Source organism: Hakea prostrata, chromosome 10 (genome assembly GCF_041222555.1).
Source record: "Hakea prostrata isolate BN-2017 chromosome 10, UWA_Hpros_2, whole genome shotgun sequence".
Lineage (NCBI taxonomy): Eukaryota > Viridiplantae > Streptophyta > Magnoliopsida > Proteales > Proteaceae > Hakea > Hakea prostrata.
In genome coordinates, this window is record NC_142609.1 from 26,093,023 (window position 1) to 26,106,805 (window position 13,783).

A 13,783-nucleotide genomic window follows, 5' to 3' on the forward strand; every position below is an offset into this window, starting at 1 on the left:
GTCAAACAAAATATAGATGGATTGGTCAATAGGTTGAAGGCAAGACTAGTTGCAAAGGGGTTTACCCAGACCTATGGGATTGATTATTAAGAAACCTAGCGCTTGTTGCAAAACTAGACACTGTTAGAGCTTTGTTATCTGTAGGTGTGAACAAATACTGGAACTTGCATAAACTAGATGTAAAGATTGCGTTCTTACATGGGGAGTTGGAGGAAGAAGTTTATATGGGGATTCCACATGGCTTCTCTGATGAAAGCACTGTAGGAAAAGTATGTTAGTTAAAGAGGTCAATTTATGGATTGAAACAATCTCCTAGGTGTTGGTTGGGCGTCTCTAGAATACAGTGTCCTTTATTGGGTACAAGCAAAGTAATGTTGATTACACACTGTTTGTCAAGAAGTTAGGGAACAAGATAACTGTTCTCATTATTTATATGGATGATATTGTTATCATAAGGAATGATGCTAAAGAAATACAGAGGCTGAAAGACTTTCTTGGCAAAGAGTTTGAGATTAAAGATTTAGGGAAGCTACAATACTTCCTAGGATTGAGGTTGCCCGATCAAAAAAGGGTATATACCTTTTCCAAAGGAAGTATGCTCTAGATTTAGTGTTTGAAGTGGGAATCTTGGAGGCATAAAGTAGTGGATACCCTTATTGAAGATGGAGCTAAACTCAAGGAGAAAGAGGGAGAACTAGTGGATGAAGGAAGATATCAAAGTCTAGTAGGAAAGCTTATCTACTTGTCCCACACCAGGCCTGACATTGCTTATGCGGTTGGGTTGGTGGGCGAGTTCATGCATGATCCATATGCAGCCTGTATGAAGGCCATTAGCATAAAACTACATTATTTAAAGGGAACTCCTATAAAAGAGATACTTTTGTTACCTATAGATAATATATAGGTAGAAGCATATACAAATGCAGATTGCAGATTAGGCTGGGTCTCTTGACAGGAAGTCTATTTCAGGTTATTGTGCCTTTGTTGGAGGTAATCTAGTTACTTGAGGGAGTAAGAAATAGAATGAGGTTGCCTTATCCAGTATAAAAGCAGAATATAAAGCTATGGTTTGTGGAGTTTGTGAGCTATTGTGGCTGGAAGGTCTGTCAGAAGACATTGGAGTTTAAGTCCTAAGCCTTATGATGTTGTATGATGACAATAAGGTCGCAATTAACATTGTCAATAATTCTTTGCAACATGATCGAACCAAGCACATTGAGATTGACAGATTTTTTTTATCAAAGGAAAGTTGGAACAAGGGCTCATTTGTATGCCTTTTGTGAGATCTAGAGAGCAAGTGGCTGATATTTTCACCAAGGGTTTAAAGGAAGGAGATTTCCTCCCTATTGTAGGCAAGTTGGGCATGACTAACATCTATGCCTCAACTTGAGGGCGAGTGTTGGTTGGTTCGGTTCTATTAGTGGGTTTGGTTTATTTAGATTGTTTTTTCTTGTTGCCCAAGTAAGGGTATTTGTGTAGCATTCTACTTTCCATTTCATTATAAATAAAGGGTTGGGAACTTGGGATCACATTGATCTAACCAGCCATTCTACCACAATCAACTTTGTCAATAGAAGTTTTTGCAGGACAGATAGAAGGCGGTTTCTTGAAAAACTAACAAGTTCTTAGGTTTTTGTGTGTATGGCAGCTTCCCGGCATAGTTCAAGTTTTGGTCGAAACTGACCGAAACTTTGGCAAAATGTCTACTCTGAGAAACTGAGACTGAGTTTCATGGGTAAAAAGGAAAGTTAATCAATTCAGTCGAGTTGGTTGATATCTCGACTGAGGTGGAGGTCGCAACCAGTTTTTAAGTGAAAAAAAACTCTTTTCGACATAAACTTGCAAATCTTGGTGGTTTTGAGCTTCTCTTTCCTAGTGTTTCAACATCTCTACCTTTCGTTAATACAAATGCTTAGTTTTTGGAGAATAAAACATGATTTCTTCTACTTCAAAGTTTCTATTGAGCAAGCTTCTTTGTTTTAGGGTTTACAACATCTAATTTGTCTTCTTGACATTGTTGTGTTAAAGTACATTAGAGCCCTTGTGTGTTTCTAAGTTAGTAACCAACTATTCTAAATTCCAGCAAACAATGGTAGACATAGGTCAAGAATCATATCCAGAATTCTCTTTCTATAGAAAACTAGCAAAATTTCACATGCATACCCACGTGGTTTTCGTTGTTTCTGTAAAAAATCAAATGTTTAAACATATTCATATTGAGGGAGAAAATGGTTGGAAAATAGTCAATTTTCTCTTTGCTTTAATATATCGAATGGAATTTGACTTTTTTCCCCTCGTAAAGAGTCGTTATGGAATTTTTAATTTGATATGTTGAGTGAAATCATGTGGTTCTTCTTCTTCTTCTTCTTCTTCTTCTTCTTCTTCTTCTTCTTCTTTTTTTTTTTTTTTTTTTTTGTGTGTGTGTGTGTGTGTGTGTGGAGAAAAGGGAGACTATTATATCATATAAAATCATTTTTTTTTGTATAAAATATTTCATAAATTTTTTTGTGCAAATATTTCATAGTTTTGATTATATCATTTTGGAATGGTGTTTATTTTGAGATGAGTCATGGGAATTTCAGTTGTCAAATGTTCAGTGATAGGGATGTTTTCTTCCCCTCCATATATTTTAAAGGTAAATTGATTTTCTTTTGTGTAATAAATGGGATTCTAACTTGAATTAGGTTTTATTAGAGATTATCATATTTTCGCTTGTTGACAGGAATTTTTGTTTTAAGTACATCGTAGAATTTATGTAAAGGTAATTTGGATTTAATTTTAACAAACTTTGTTTGGGATAGCTTCCAAAGATATATGGGATGGTTGGTTGGAAGTTGTCTTCTTGCTTGAAGGTGGTGTGGTCTTGCTCAATTATAGGATCCAGACTCCTGTATGCTTGCTCTTCCCATGTCTGGTCTTCCTCCTCTAACCTCCTTCCTGAAATGTAGATGGAGCTGTTGATCTTGACCTAGGTGTTGCTCTTCTAGCCTGCTCATGTTGCTTCACATTATCTAAATACAAGTCTACTAGCTTAAAGGCCGCCCCATCTGTCTCCACTTCACTGCTGTTTCTATACCCATATTTCTTCTGTCTGCCTCATCATCATCAGATTCCTCATCCACATCAACAGAAGGCCTCTGAATGGGTGCCTGCTCGAACTCCCTCTGCTGCCTTTTGTTCTTCTCTGTCCTCTTTAGTCTCCCTCTTAAATTGAATTGTTTATCACTTTGGTGTCCTATATGACTTCCTCTAAGCCTTGCTACCTCAAATGACTTTCTCATAGCTTATCAGGTATAGGATCCAGTACCAAACCAGTTCTAACACGATTGTTCCTCAATGATAAAAGTCCCCACATTTTAATTTATGAAGCTATAGACTTTTAATTCCATTCTCTGCAAAATAGAAGTATGAGAATAAATAAAATATTCTCGTGTTGTGGTAGTCAACTTATATGAATAAACCCACTTAAGATGCTCTTCTTTAAGATGTCAGTTATGCATGTGTACTGGTGATTCTGTCTTCCCTCCCCCCTTTTGGGTGTTTTTAAGTTAAATTTGTGGTTTTAATTGAAAAGGAAACACATTATTGTTTGTATATGTGATGTGATGATATTTTTTTCTTGGGCAAAATTCTTCTGTTTATGTCTTCTATATATTTGTTTGGTTATAGTTGAGCTTCCTTTCCTTGTCTCAATGCATGGCCAGTTTGAATATAGTATCAAGGACATTGTCGGAAGTCCTTTTATGCTCTTGACCTATACATGGATCAATTTTATCTGAGAATAATTGTCATTACAGTCATCTTCATTGATATGGCCAATTTGCAGATTAGATCACAGTGTTTTAGTTGTTTGATGTCTCAAACACCAAGGAAAGATGCAAAGGCTGCTAAAATCAATAGGCAACCATTGTTTTATAAGTCGGGGTCCTCATTGTCATTGCTTCCAAGAAATCGTATCCTTTTTTCTTTATCTCCAAACCTCTGGGTCATGTTAACATTGCTGATGCTTTTAGTAATTCTTTTAATCTTATGATTGCTGTGCTTCTTGTTGCAACCTAGGTCATGTTTACATTGCTGATGCTCTTGGTACATTTTTTTAATTGTGTAATCACATTGAAGGTATGCTTTTTGTTCCAACATCTCCAATAATAGTGAACTATCAAGGTTGTCATGCTTATGCATGAGTTTACATATATTGGACCATATTGCAGCAGTAAAAGTGCCTTCTGTGAATCAATGCTATCTATTCTCTTCATCCATACAACAAGATAAAAAACTGGGGGGGGGGGAGGTTGAAGAACCAAAAGAAGCACGGTGATTCCTGCCACTATGTACTATTCCTCCCTTCTTTTGGGTGATTTCCCAAGCAGATTTAGTGCTAAAGCTCCATCCTCTGTTCTCTGTGAGGATGGGGGTGGTTTCTTTCTGAGTTGAAATTTTATATTTGGATTTCTTGCATTCTCTGATGTAATAATGAATGAGAAATTATACTTCATATCTCTAGTTAAACTATCTCCACATCAATGCTGTTTAAAAAGTTGAAAGCTTTTCTTCAGCTTTTGAAATACTGGATTACAATATTATTTCAAACTTTCCCTTTTCGTTTCTCTCCTTACGGTCATCCTTTTACATTTTCTTAGTTCAGTTTTATGATACCATTATACTCTTGTCACTATTTTCTCTTGTTTCTTTTTCCCCCTGTACTGTACCTTAATAATATCTAGATATATTAAATACTTTGCGGGCAAATGATGCTAGTGCACTTGTCCTTATGAGCGATATCCTTGGATTATCTGGGGGAAGTTTAAATTCTCAATCAACAGCATGCTTCCAAGGCAGTGCTTGTTGTCTTATTGGTTCTGCATGCTTGTGAGTATCCCTTTTGGAGTTGTTCCTGGTCATTGTCTCAAAAATGATGATAATTGCTTTAGATGGTTTGCTCATGTAAGCTGTTGCTTTAGAAAAATAGTGCTGATGATTGACTGCTATAGAAAGAGGTGAGGTACAGAATCACAAATAAAGTTCACTTTAACAGAAAAGTGATACATGAAACAATAAAATAAACACAATAACAGCAGCAACAACAAATACAAATAAAAGCAATTGTACTACTTGCATACCAGAAAACAACCACTATAGACTTGTTCAAGAACTGGATCACAAAAGTAATTTAAAAACCAGAAAAATTATAAATATGAACATGCCAAAATCCTACTTGGCATGAATGCTGCCGTGATCTTAGAAATATCTTGGTTTTATTAGAAACTGAGAGAAGATGCTATACAATATTGGGAGAAGGAGAGTCTTGGTTGAGACCAAGACTAACCCAAACCATCATATAACTTGTGCTTTAACTTGACCATGAACGGTAAATATCTTGACCAACTGCTGTTGGTTGTCTTGTTGGTTTCCACAGAGAAGCTCAAATTAAATTTTTTTTTTTTTATAAAATTGGTTTATGATCCTTCGAAAAATAGCTGTATTGTGTGGATCATCTTCAATGAGTTGGAAATTATAGAATGTAAGGTGAAGGGAGAAAGACAAAGGAAGAAGCCTGAAGAAGAAAAGAAGACTAGACAGTAGAATTTTGTGCATTTGAGAAAATATCTCCATAGTCCAATCACACCTATATATGGGAAGACTATTTCCTGAGAAGGCAGTAAGCCAAAAGCTATCGGCATATCTCTAAATATTGTTTTCACTTGAAATCTCCCCAACAAACTAATAAACTCAGAGTTGAGAAGGAGCCTCCCCCTCTCAAACATGAGTCAAAGCAGCTGGCCCACGTATTAAGGCCCCTAGCAATTTCAAATAAAAGGAACCAAACTAGAAGAAAGCTCTCCTATCTTTCTTTGGCTTATCAAACTATAAAGTGTGCTATGTGAAATGAAAGTTTAAAGATCAAAGCCGGATACTGTTCAATAACAACCTTTTCAGAGGTTGCTGTAGACTCAGAGGTATGTACCTTCCTAAATCCTAATAACCAGAGAATGTGAAAGACTCCACCAGAACTCTGTTTCCCCCAGAACCTTCTCCCATTGACCAGGCTTCCCAGGAACATCTTTTCCATGCTTTGTAAGCATAGTTTGAGATCTCATCTCGTCCCGCTGTCTTGATCGAGAAAGCCAAGATACCGAGATCTTGGCGAGATTTCAGCGAAACATGGTAGTACCATGTTTTAACAGGCTGTTTCAGTGGGTTGTAGGTGTTTTTTTTGGTCTGATCTTTGGTTACAGCCTAATATAAGGCCAATGAATGGTTGAAAAAAATGGAAATGTTTCTTTTGACTAAAACCTAACACAAAGTGGTGTTCTTGACTCGTGCATACTTGGGTGTATACGGATGAAACTGGAAGTCTAGAACATGTATTTTGACAAATGTAAACATGGATATTATGCAAGAGAACACTAAACCTTCCATTATAATGTAGAAACAAATACAAGAAAAACTACAAAAACAAGTAGAAATCAAGAAGTCATAACATGCTAAACTAAGTACTCAATTGAAAAATTACCATGATGAAGGTACAAGTTTACAACTTGACAAGACATCATCAATCATAAAAGTGAGTTCTGTGGGACCTGACGCTCACTTTGTGCCATATAGTCATCCCATGACATGGAAGCTGAGAAGTATCGAACATAATTAGACACTGCCTCCAGCTCCATATATATGGCATCATCAGCATAATCAAGGTAACAATCTTTGGATATTATCAGCACCATAATGTGAAGTTTGGGATGTACTGCCACCTGATGCACCACTATAGCTATCATATGAATGATATGGTGATGTCGGCGTCGGGTATGGGTGCAAAGATGTTGATTGGTGTGTAGGGGCAAGGACATTGGTAAGTTAGAAGAACGTGTCATCAATGAAGGAAGACACCATGCCGCCATATTGTGACTAGCATTATGACTCTAAGTAGAAGCCATAGTCAATTAGGGATAAAATGGAGCAGACATCCCCCATCCCAACCATTTGATGGTATGGATTAAAATATGTCCCACTCTTCTTTGAGCCCTTCTGAGATGAACTCCCAACAATAATCCTAATTCTTATACCATGGATGTTGCTTGATAAGCTCTCAATGTCTGCGTCCGTCTGCCCTAGTGGGTGGAACTAGCCACAAGGCCCTCTTAAGTAACCCCTAGTCCCAGTGGATAAGGAGGGCATGCTCTTATGATGAGGTATACCACCCTGGTATGTTGCATATACTAGGTGGCTTGTGTTAACTGTGACTCCCTAGTGAATTTAATGTGGCTCATTGACTTTTGTAATGTCACCACATAATGCTATGGAAGTCCACCACTACCATCATGACCATCACCACCATCACTGCTTGCAACATTGCTAGTCTGCACTCCTCTAGTAGCAACATCTCCACCATCATCCCCAACATGGTCCAGTGTGAGGATGATTATCTTACAAGTGTGGGCGGCAGTTTGAGCACTAGGCTGTATGCCTGTTTAGGCCCTTTTGGCACACGTACTTAGCATTTGCATGGTTGCATCTCTTTAAGCAAGATCTAATATGGGTCTTTTCTTTTGTTTAACAGTAGATGAAATGTGATGGATTCGAATCCATCGGATTCCAAGAGATCAATCAATTTTACTTTGGTAATCTAACTGTTACTGAATGATCCATATGAAGTTTGCACAGAGAGGTTGACGTGACCAAGGATGACCCCTTATAACTGGGGCCAAAACCTAGGTCTGAAGCACCCAATCCAATGTTGGCCAAATAACCCAAGGTTATTTTGGTCATTTTTCCAACCCTTTTAGGGTTCAAGATGGGTCTAGTTGGAACCCCCTCGATCCAAGGGTTGTGTATTTATCTTTATTATTAGTATTATTATTATTATTATTTGGATTAGTATTTGCTGAGTTATAAAAGAGTCCTCCATTGTAATTTCTTAATTTGAGTTGTTTTTGAATAAAGGTGCGAAATTTCTGCGACACAAGGGGTTTCGCTACCTAACAAAACCGGCAAAACCCTGAAATGTTGGCGAAATTTTGCTGACATTTGGGAGAGTTTTTGTGAGATTTTGCCCCTCAGTTTCGGGGGTATTTGAGGTCATTTTGGCTTGTTTTTGTTGTCTAGCCTAATTTGAGGCGAATAAACACATTGGGAGTGATATTTTGGCTTAAAACATCACATAAAGTGGTGTTCCTTATCGACACATGCCCAATTGTATGTGGGCAAAATTGAAAGTTTGGAACATAATTTTAAACAAATGTAAACATGCAAGATACAAGTGAACACAAACATCTTCATTAACTGTCAAATAAGAAGAGAAGTGTTAAAGTCTTCATTATACAACCAGTGAAGTCAAGTGTATTGATACAAGTATACGCAAGTACATAATAGTAATCCAATCATCTCAAATCTCAATACCAAGTACTGTGTCTAGGTGGATCCATCCCCTCGTGACTCTTCATCATACCCATAGTGTACAACATCCTCTCCCCCAACCAATCTATATACTAGACCCATGTCATTCCATACTGATGGTTGTTCAAATAGTCTTGAATTGCAGCTCTGTAGCGGTCATCTTCTATCTCTAAGAGAACCCCGATCTGAGGAAGTGAGAATAGGGCCAAGCAAGGTGCTGTAGTGGTGGTGATGATGCTATTGGCTCCAGTGAGTGTGCAAATGGTGGGTCTATCTGCCATCCGAATATAGACCCCGCAACTAACTATGGCCCTGAGAGACCACGCTTATAATATCCATCAATATGCCCATAGTGCGAACACTGGAAAGGATACCCAAACCTATATCTAATGTCCATGAGGGGGAGGCACACTATAAAAATCAATAGCCCCATAAGTAGATGTGGAGGCTATAGACTCATCCAAGCTTATGGATCCCATCGCTCCCGCCAAGTTGTCATCCCAATTTGGACCCGAAGGATTTTCGTTAGAATCGTACAATCCATCATTATAACCCTCTCTATGCTTCTTCCCATGACCCCTACCCTTCCTACTGTAGGTCGTAGTATGCCCACACTAATGCTCACCACCATGATCCCGATCCTAGGTTGCATTGTATGAAATGAGTCTCCCCAGTGTATATCAATGGGGGTTGTTGTGTCTTAAATAATGGAACATGTAAACGCTCTTGAAGTCATCCACCACCATCTTCATTAGAATCCCTCCAGAGTTGGATTGGGATTGGGAGCGACTTTGTCATATGGATCGTCGTTACACATGCTAGGTGCCAACATCCTATCCTCGTCCACAATAGTAGTTGCCTCCTATGCATGTGTATGCTCATCTCGGGATGCCATGAACTCATCTACATTAACCCTTGCAGCTCGAGCAAGCTCTAGGTCAGGCCTCCCTCCAGTTGGTCCAACACCAGCTCACCCTTGTCCATCAACCACTGAGTGAGGGGATCATATATCGTCGAGGTCGATGTCTTACGGACTACTCTCAGCCTATTCCCTAGCATGTTGTATCTTCAACCTCATGTTGTAGTGGCAAAACACTAGATCGTTCAGGCATTGGCTCCCCAACCTGTTCCTCCTTTTGGAATGAATCATGCTAAATGTACTCCATTTCCTTGCGCACCCAAAGGCGGAGCAAGTCTAGGAGAGGATCTTGATCACCAGTCTCTTGAGGTTATATGTACTCTTATCATATGAGTATCACAATAATCATTTTCTAGTGTAAGGTTGTCAAACATCATGCAAAGTCAGACTTCAGGCGAACCCTCTAAAGCTTACAATTAAATCAAAACTATTGAACACCTTGGGATTTATTTTCACCCCTAGGTCTTTTACTTATCAGTTAACATAACATAATAAGTAATAACCAAGATCATATCATGCATAATCACTAAACTAATATTAAAACATGTACAAGATGCAGGGCATTATTTCCCAGTGGAATGGTTGCTGGCTTAGTAGCGGATTTGGGACCAGCCATCATGAAGCAACACTAAATAGGATGAATTAAAAAAAAAATCAGAAGTTGGCTGAAATATGAAGTCAGATAACCTCCAAAATGTGGATTGAATATCCTTAGTAAAAAAGGAATAAAACCCTAAAATAACAGCTTGATCTGATTAATCAATAAGTAAAAAACGCAACAACAGATTTGATGAAAACAAACCTATATATCAGTGTGCTGCTGGTTGTAATGAAGAAAAAGTTATTGTCCTCAAGGTGCTATGATGGACTCCAAATGCAATCCAGTTGACCAAGAGATAGCTGTAATAATGTCCTGAAATTACAATAATGAGCTGGATAGTTTTGAAATAATTGCTAGTCTAATAATTCCGAAACAAGAATGGGAGCAGAAGCATGGAGATTTCACTGGCAAGCAATATTGAAGTCAGAATGGCACCAAATCTGGATCAAGACTCATTTAGTAAAGGAGCTATGATGTCCTAAAATCTTTGTTGCCTCTGATGATTACATTGCTTGTATGTTGCATGGTTTTCAAGCCTAGGCTGCCACCCTAGTTGCCACCGCTTTGTTTACATGCAGTTTTTCATCCGCTTTTTCGCCTAATTTTGTCGCCTTGGGCGCCTTATTGCCGCCTAGATGCCAAAGAGGTCTTTTTTTTTTTTTTTTGTAATTTTGTACATAATAATGTTTTTTCTCTATATTATTTTAAATCAAATTTTATTCTACAAAGCCATATATGAATTTAATAGTTAGTCCTTTCGGAATCAAGATTCATTAAATGGATAATGATTTGGAAACCAGAATAACATAACTTATTAATTTATCGTGTTCAATAAAAAAAAAGTGGTAAAAAAAGGGACATATCAATCCCGACTTGGATTAAAAAATTATTAGTTTATTTCAAAAAAGCCGTGTGAAAAACAATTTGGTCAAAAAATACCCCCTAAAATTAATGCCACCTCTTGAGCTATCCAATTTATCAACCAGACCCACCTTATGGATTTCTATGCTAACTCAGGGTTCGACTGAAAATTCCCTATATAAAGAAAGAAGGCATTATAATAAGACTTTGCTCCATCTTATGGATCACTATATTGTTATGATGCTTGATGAGATGCACTTATGTTTGTGTTCTTTTTTTGATTTTTTTTCATAATTATGATTGTTGAATGCTTTTTTTTTTTTTTTTGGGGGATGAATGTGATTCTTGAATGTTTGTTTATCTTATAATAGAAATTTATCACTTTAAATGTAGTTGTATTAAAAAAATTTGACCCAGCCGCTTTAGTCACCTTGTTGTCGCCTAAGTGGAACCCCTAACCGCTTTGGTCACCTTGCCACCTTGACAACCATGGTATGTTGTAAGCAAGGTGTGAAATTTTGCTGAAATTAGGTGTTTTGCTGGATAACAAAACTACCGAAACCAAAATTTTGGAAAATTTTATTTAGATTTCGACCTTTTTATAGTAAGGGTAAAGACTATTGGAAAATTTTATGAGACTTTCATGAAATTTCAGCGAAACTTACAACTTTGAAATTTCGCCTGTGATTTCGTTTTTCCATATGTCGAAACACCAAAATTTCGGCAAGTTTCACCGAAATATCTTACCATGGTTGTAAGGTGTAAGCAACATGTTGTTTCCAAGAGTAGAAACACGAGAAAACATAGTCTCACATAATATGGAGAAGATCAATTGTGGAGTCACTATATTGTGATGAACATGCAGGAAAACTTTCGATATTTTGTGATGAGCTTGCAGGAAAACTCTTTGGATTTTCCCATGATCTTTGGATTATCTATTTCTTTGATTGGATCTAATGTAAATCATTTCTAGGGCTTCCACAGGGCCCTAATTTGAACCAGGGGCATTATGGTAATATTGGTAGAATTTGGGTGTCTTAGATTTGGGTTCCATTGAGTCCAATGTGTTGTTACTTGTTTGGACCCTAGATCTATTATTATTTTATATTTTTTTATTAATATTTTGCAAGCTTTTTAAGAGTCCTTGTCTAGCTATAATTCCTAGTTATGTTGGGATCCCCTAATTGAGTCCACTTAGATTCTCCTTTTTATTAAGACTCCATATCTACTCTTAGAATTTGGATTGGAGTCTTCTAGAGTTAGTTATAGAGTTTCCTTGATCAAGTTAAAGTCTTAGCTTGTCATTAATTAGAGTTAGATTGGATATCCAATTAGAGTTCTAATTGGTTTTCCAACTTTGAGTCTCCTTTTATTTCTTTATTTGAGGCTATAAATAAAGCCTTTAAACCATGCTATCATTCGATTGAATACAAATCTGAGTGTGGAGGAAATCCTGGTCGTGGTCTTCTTGGGAGGGCCACAACAAAAGTTTTGGCTCTTCTTCAATTCCAGCAAAATTCTTGAAGCTCCATCACTAATTCAACACAAAAACAACCTCCTACCATTTGCCAACTAAGTATAGCCCCACCCCTCCCCATTCCAGGCCCTCCTCCCTCTTCCCTAGTTCACATGAACCCTCCTCCACCCTTCCCTTCTATCGCAGACATCCCCAGCCCCCTTCTAAACCCTGCGGCTCCCCTTAGAACCCCTCCCCCTTCAGTAAGACCTAATACCCTATCCTCCCCTACCCCTAACCTACCATTCCAGCCATTCTCCTTTGGGTTTTCTTCTTCTTTTTCTTACAAGCCTGCAGAGCCTTGGAATCCCAGAAAACCCTAATTGAGATTTTCCCCAACCCTAAAAAGACCAAGATTGCAAGAAGAAAAAAAACGAAAGCAAAATCCTATCAAGAACTCCAAGAGATGTTTATATTGTAAAAAAAGCAAGATTTAACCAAGAAGCATAGGACATCATCCTACCTTCACCTACATTCGTCCTTATACCCATCTAAACCCAACTGCAAGCCCCAAGACCCCATTCTCCCTTTGCTGCAAGTGATATAAACTCAATTTTAGGGTTAGGGTTCCTTGGATGAATTCCCTAAATTTTAAGGTTTGCCCAAAATCTTCCAGCCACTAATTTTGAAATTCTACAGGTTGATCTAAAGCACAAGGAATATTTGTGGAAAGGGATATGGGTATTTTAGGGAAGATTAGGATTTTACTAAATTCCCATGGGATGATTTGGGAATGTTTAGGGATTCTAAGGATATGTTATGGGTGGTTTTGGGTTTACTTTGAGTTTGAGATGGCTAAAAATTACTGGATAACCTATGGGATGGTTTGACTAGGAGAAAAGGACTATTGTTTATGTATCTTGGGTTGTGGGAATTACCCTATGGGATGACTTAGGGTTGATGGGAAAAAGGGAGGGAATATCATAGGGTTAAAAAAATTGATATGGGTATGGATTTTTAGATGTTTAAGAAAATCAAGGAAGGAGAAGTGAAGCGAATTAACAATTTAGGGATGGGGAAAAAGATGTTGGAAAAGGAAATTAGGATTAAGACTTGCGATGGGAAAGGAAGGGAAAGGGGTAGGGAAGACTTGCGGCAAAGGGGAGGGGTGTTTCTTGCTGGATTCTTGGCATTCTTTCAAGAATCTTGGTCTCTTTCTTCTTTCTTCTCTCTTTTCTTTCATTTCTGCTGCGACTTTCAGAAAATAAAAGAAAGTTAAAGGAAAACAGAAAAGGGGGGAGAGAGGGCCTTCCACAAGAAAGAGAAGAAGGGGGACGACTTTCTAGCTGCCACAAGAGGGGGGGGGTGGGGTGAGAAGGGGCTTGAAGTTAATGGGAGGGATTGGGGTTGTCACATCCCCCCAGCCAATACCCTAACCGCGATACCCGGAGGTGTGATTCCACAAGTCCCACGGTTAAGTTTAGGAAAACCATATAATCACATAACATAATCATGAGCAAAGAATAATCATATTCAATGTTTACCTTCATTA

General features: G+C 37.9%; 1 protein-coding gene across 1 annotated transcript in view; it reads left to right on the top strand.

The window, feature by feature from the left end:
- The first annotated feature begins 2,487 nt into the window (after positions 1–2,487).
- The window catches only part of LOC149002369 (telomerase reverse transcriptase-like), a 38,635-nt gene continuing 27,339 nt past the window's right edge, over positions 2,488–13,783 (top strand). The window contains exons 1-2 of the mRNA XM_089136386.1: positions 2,488–3,953; positions 4,725–4,869. Coding sequence (XP_088992512.1) covers positions 3,761–3,953; positions 4,725–4,869 — 338 coding nt within the window. The 5' untranslated portion in view covers positions 2,488–3,760. The remainder of the gene's footprint in view (positions 3,954–4,724; positions 4,870–13,783) is intronic.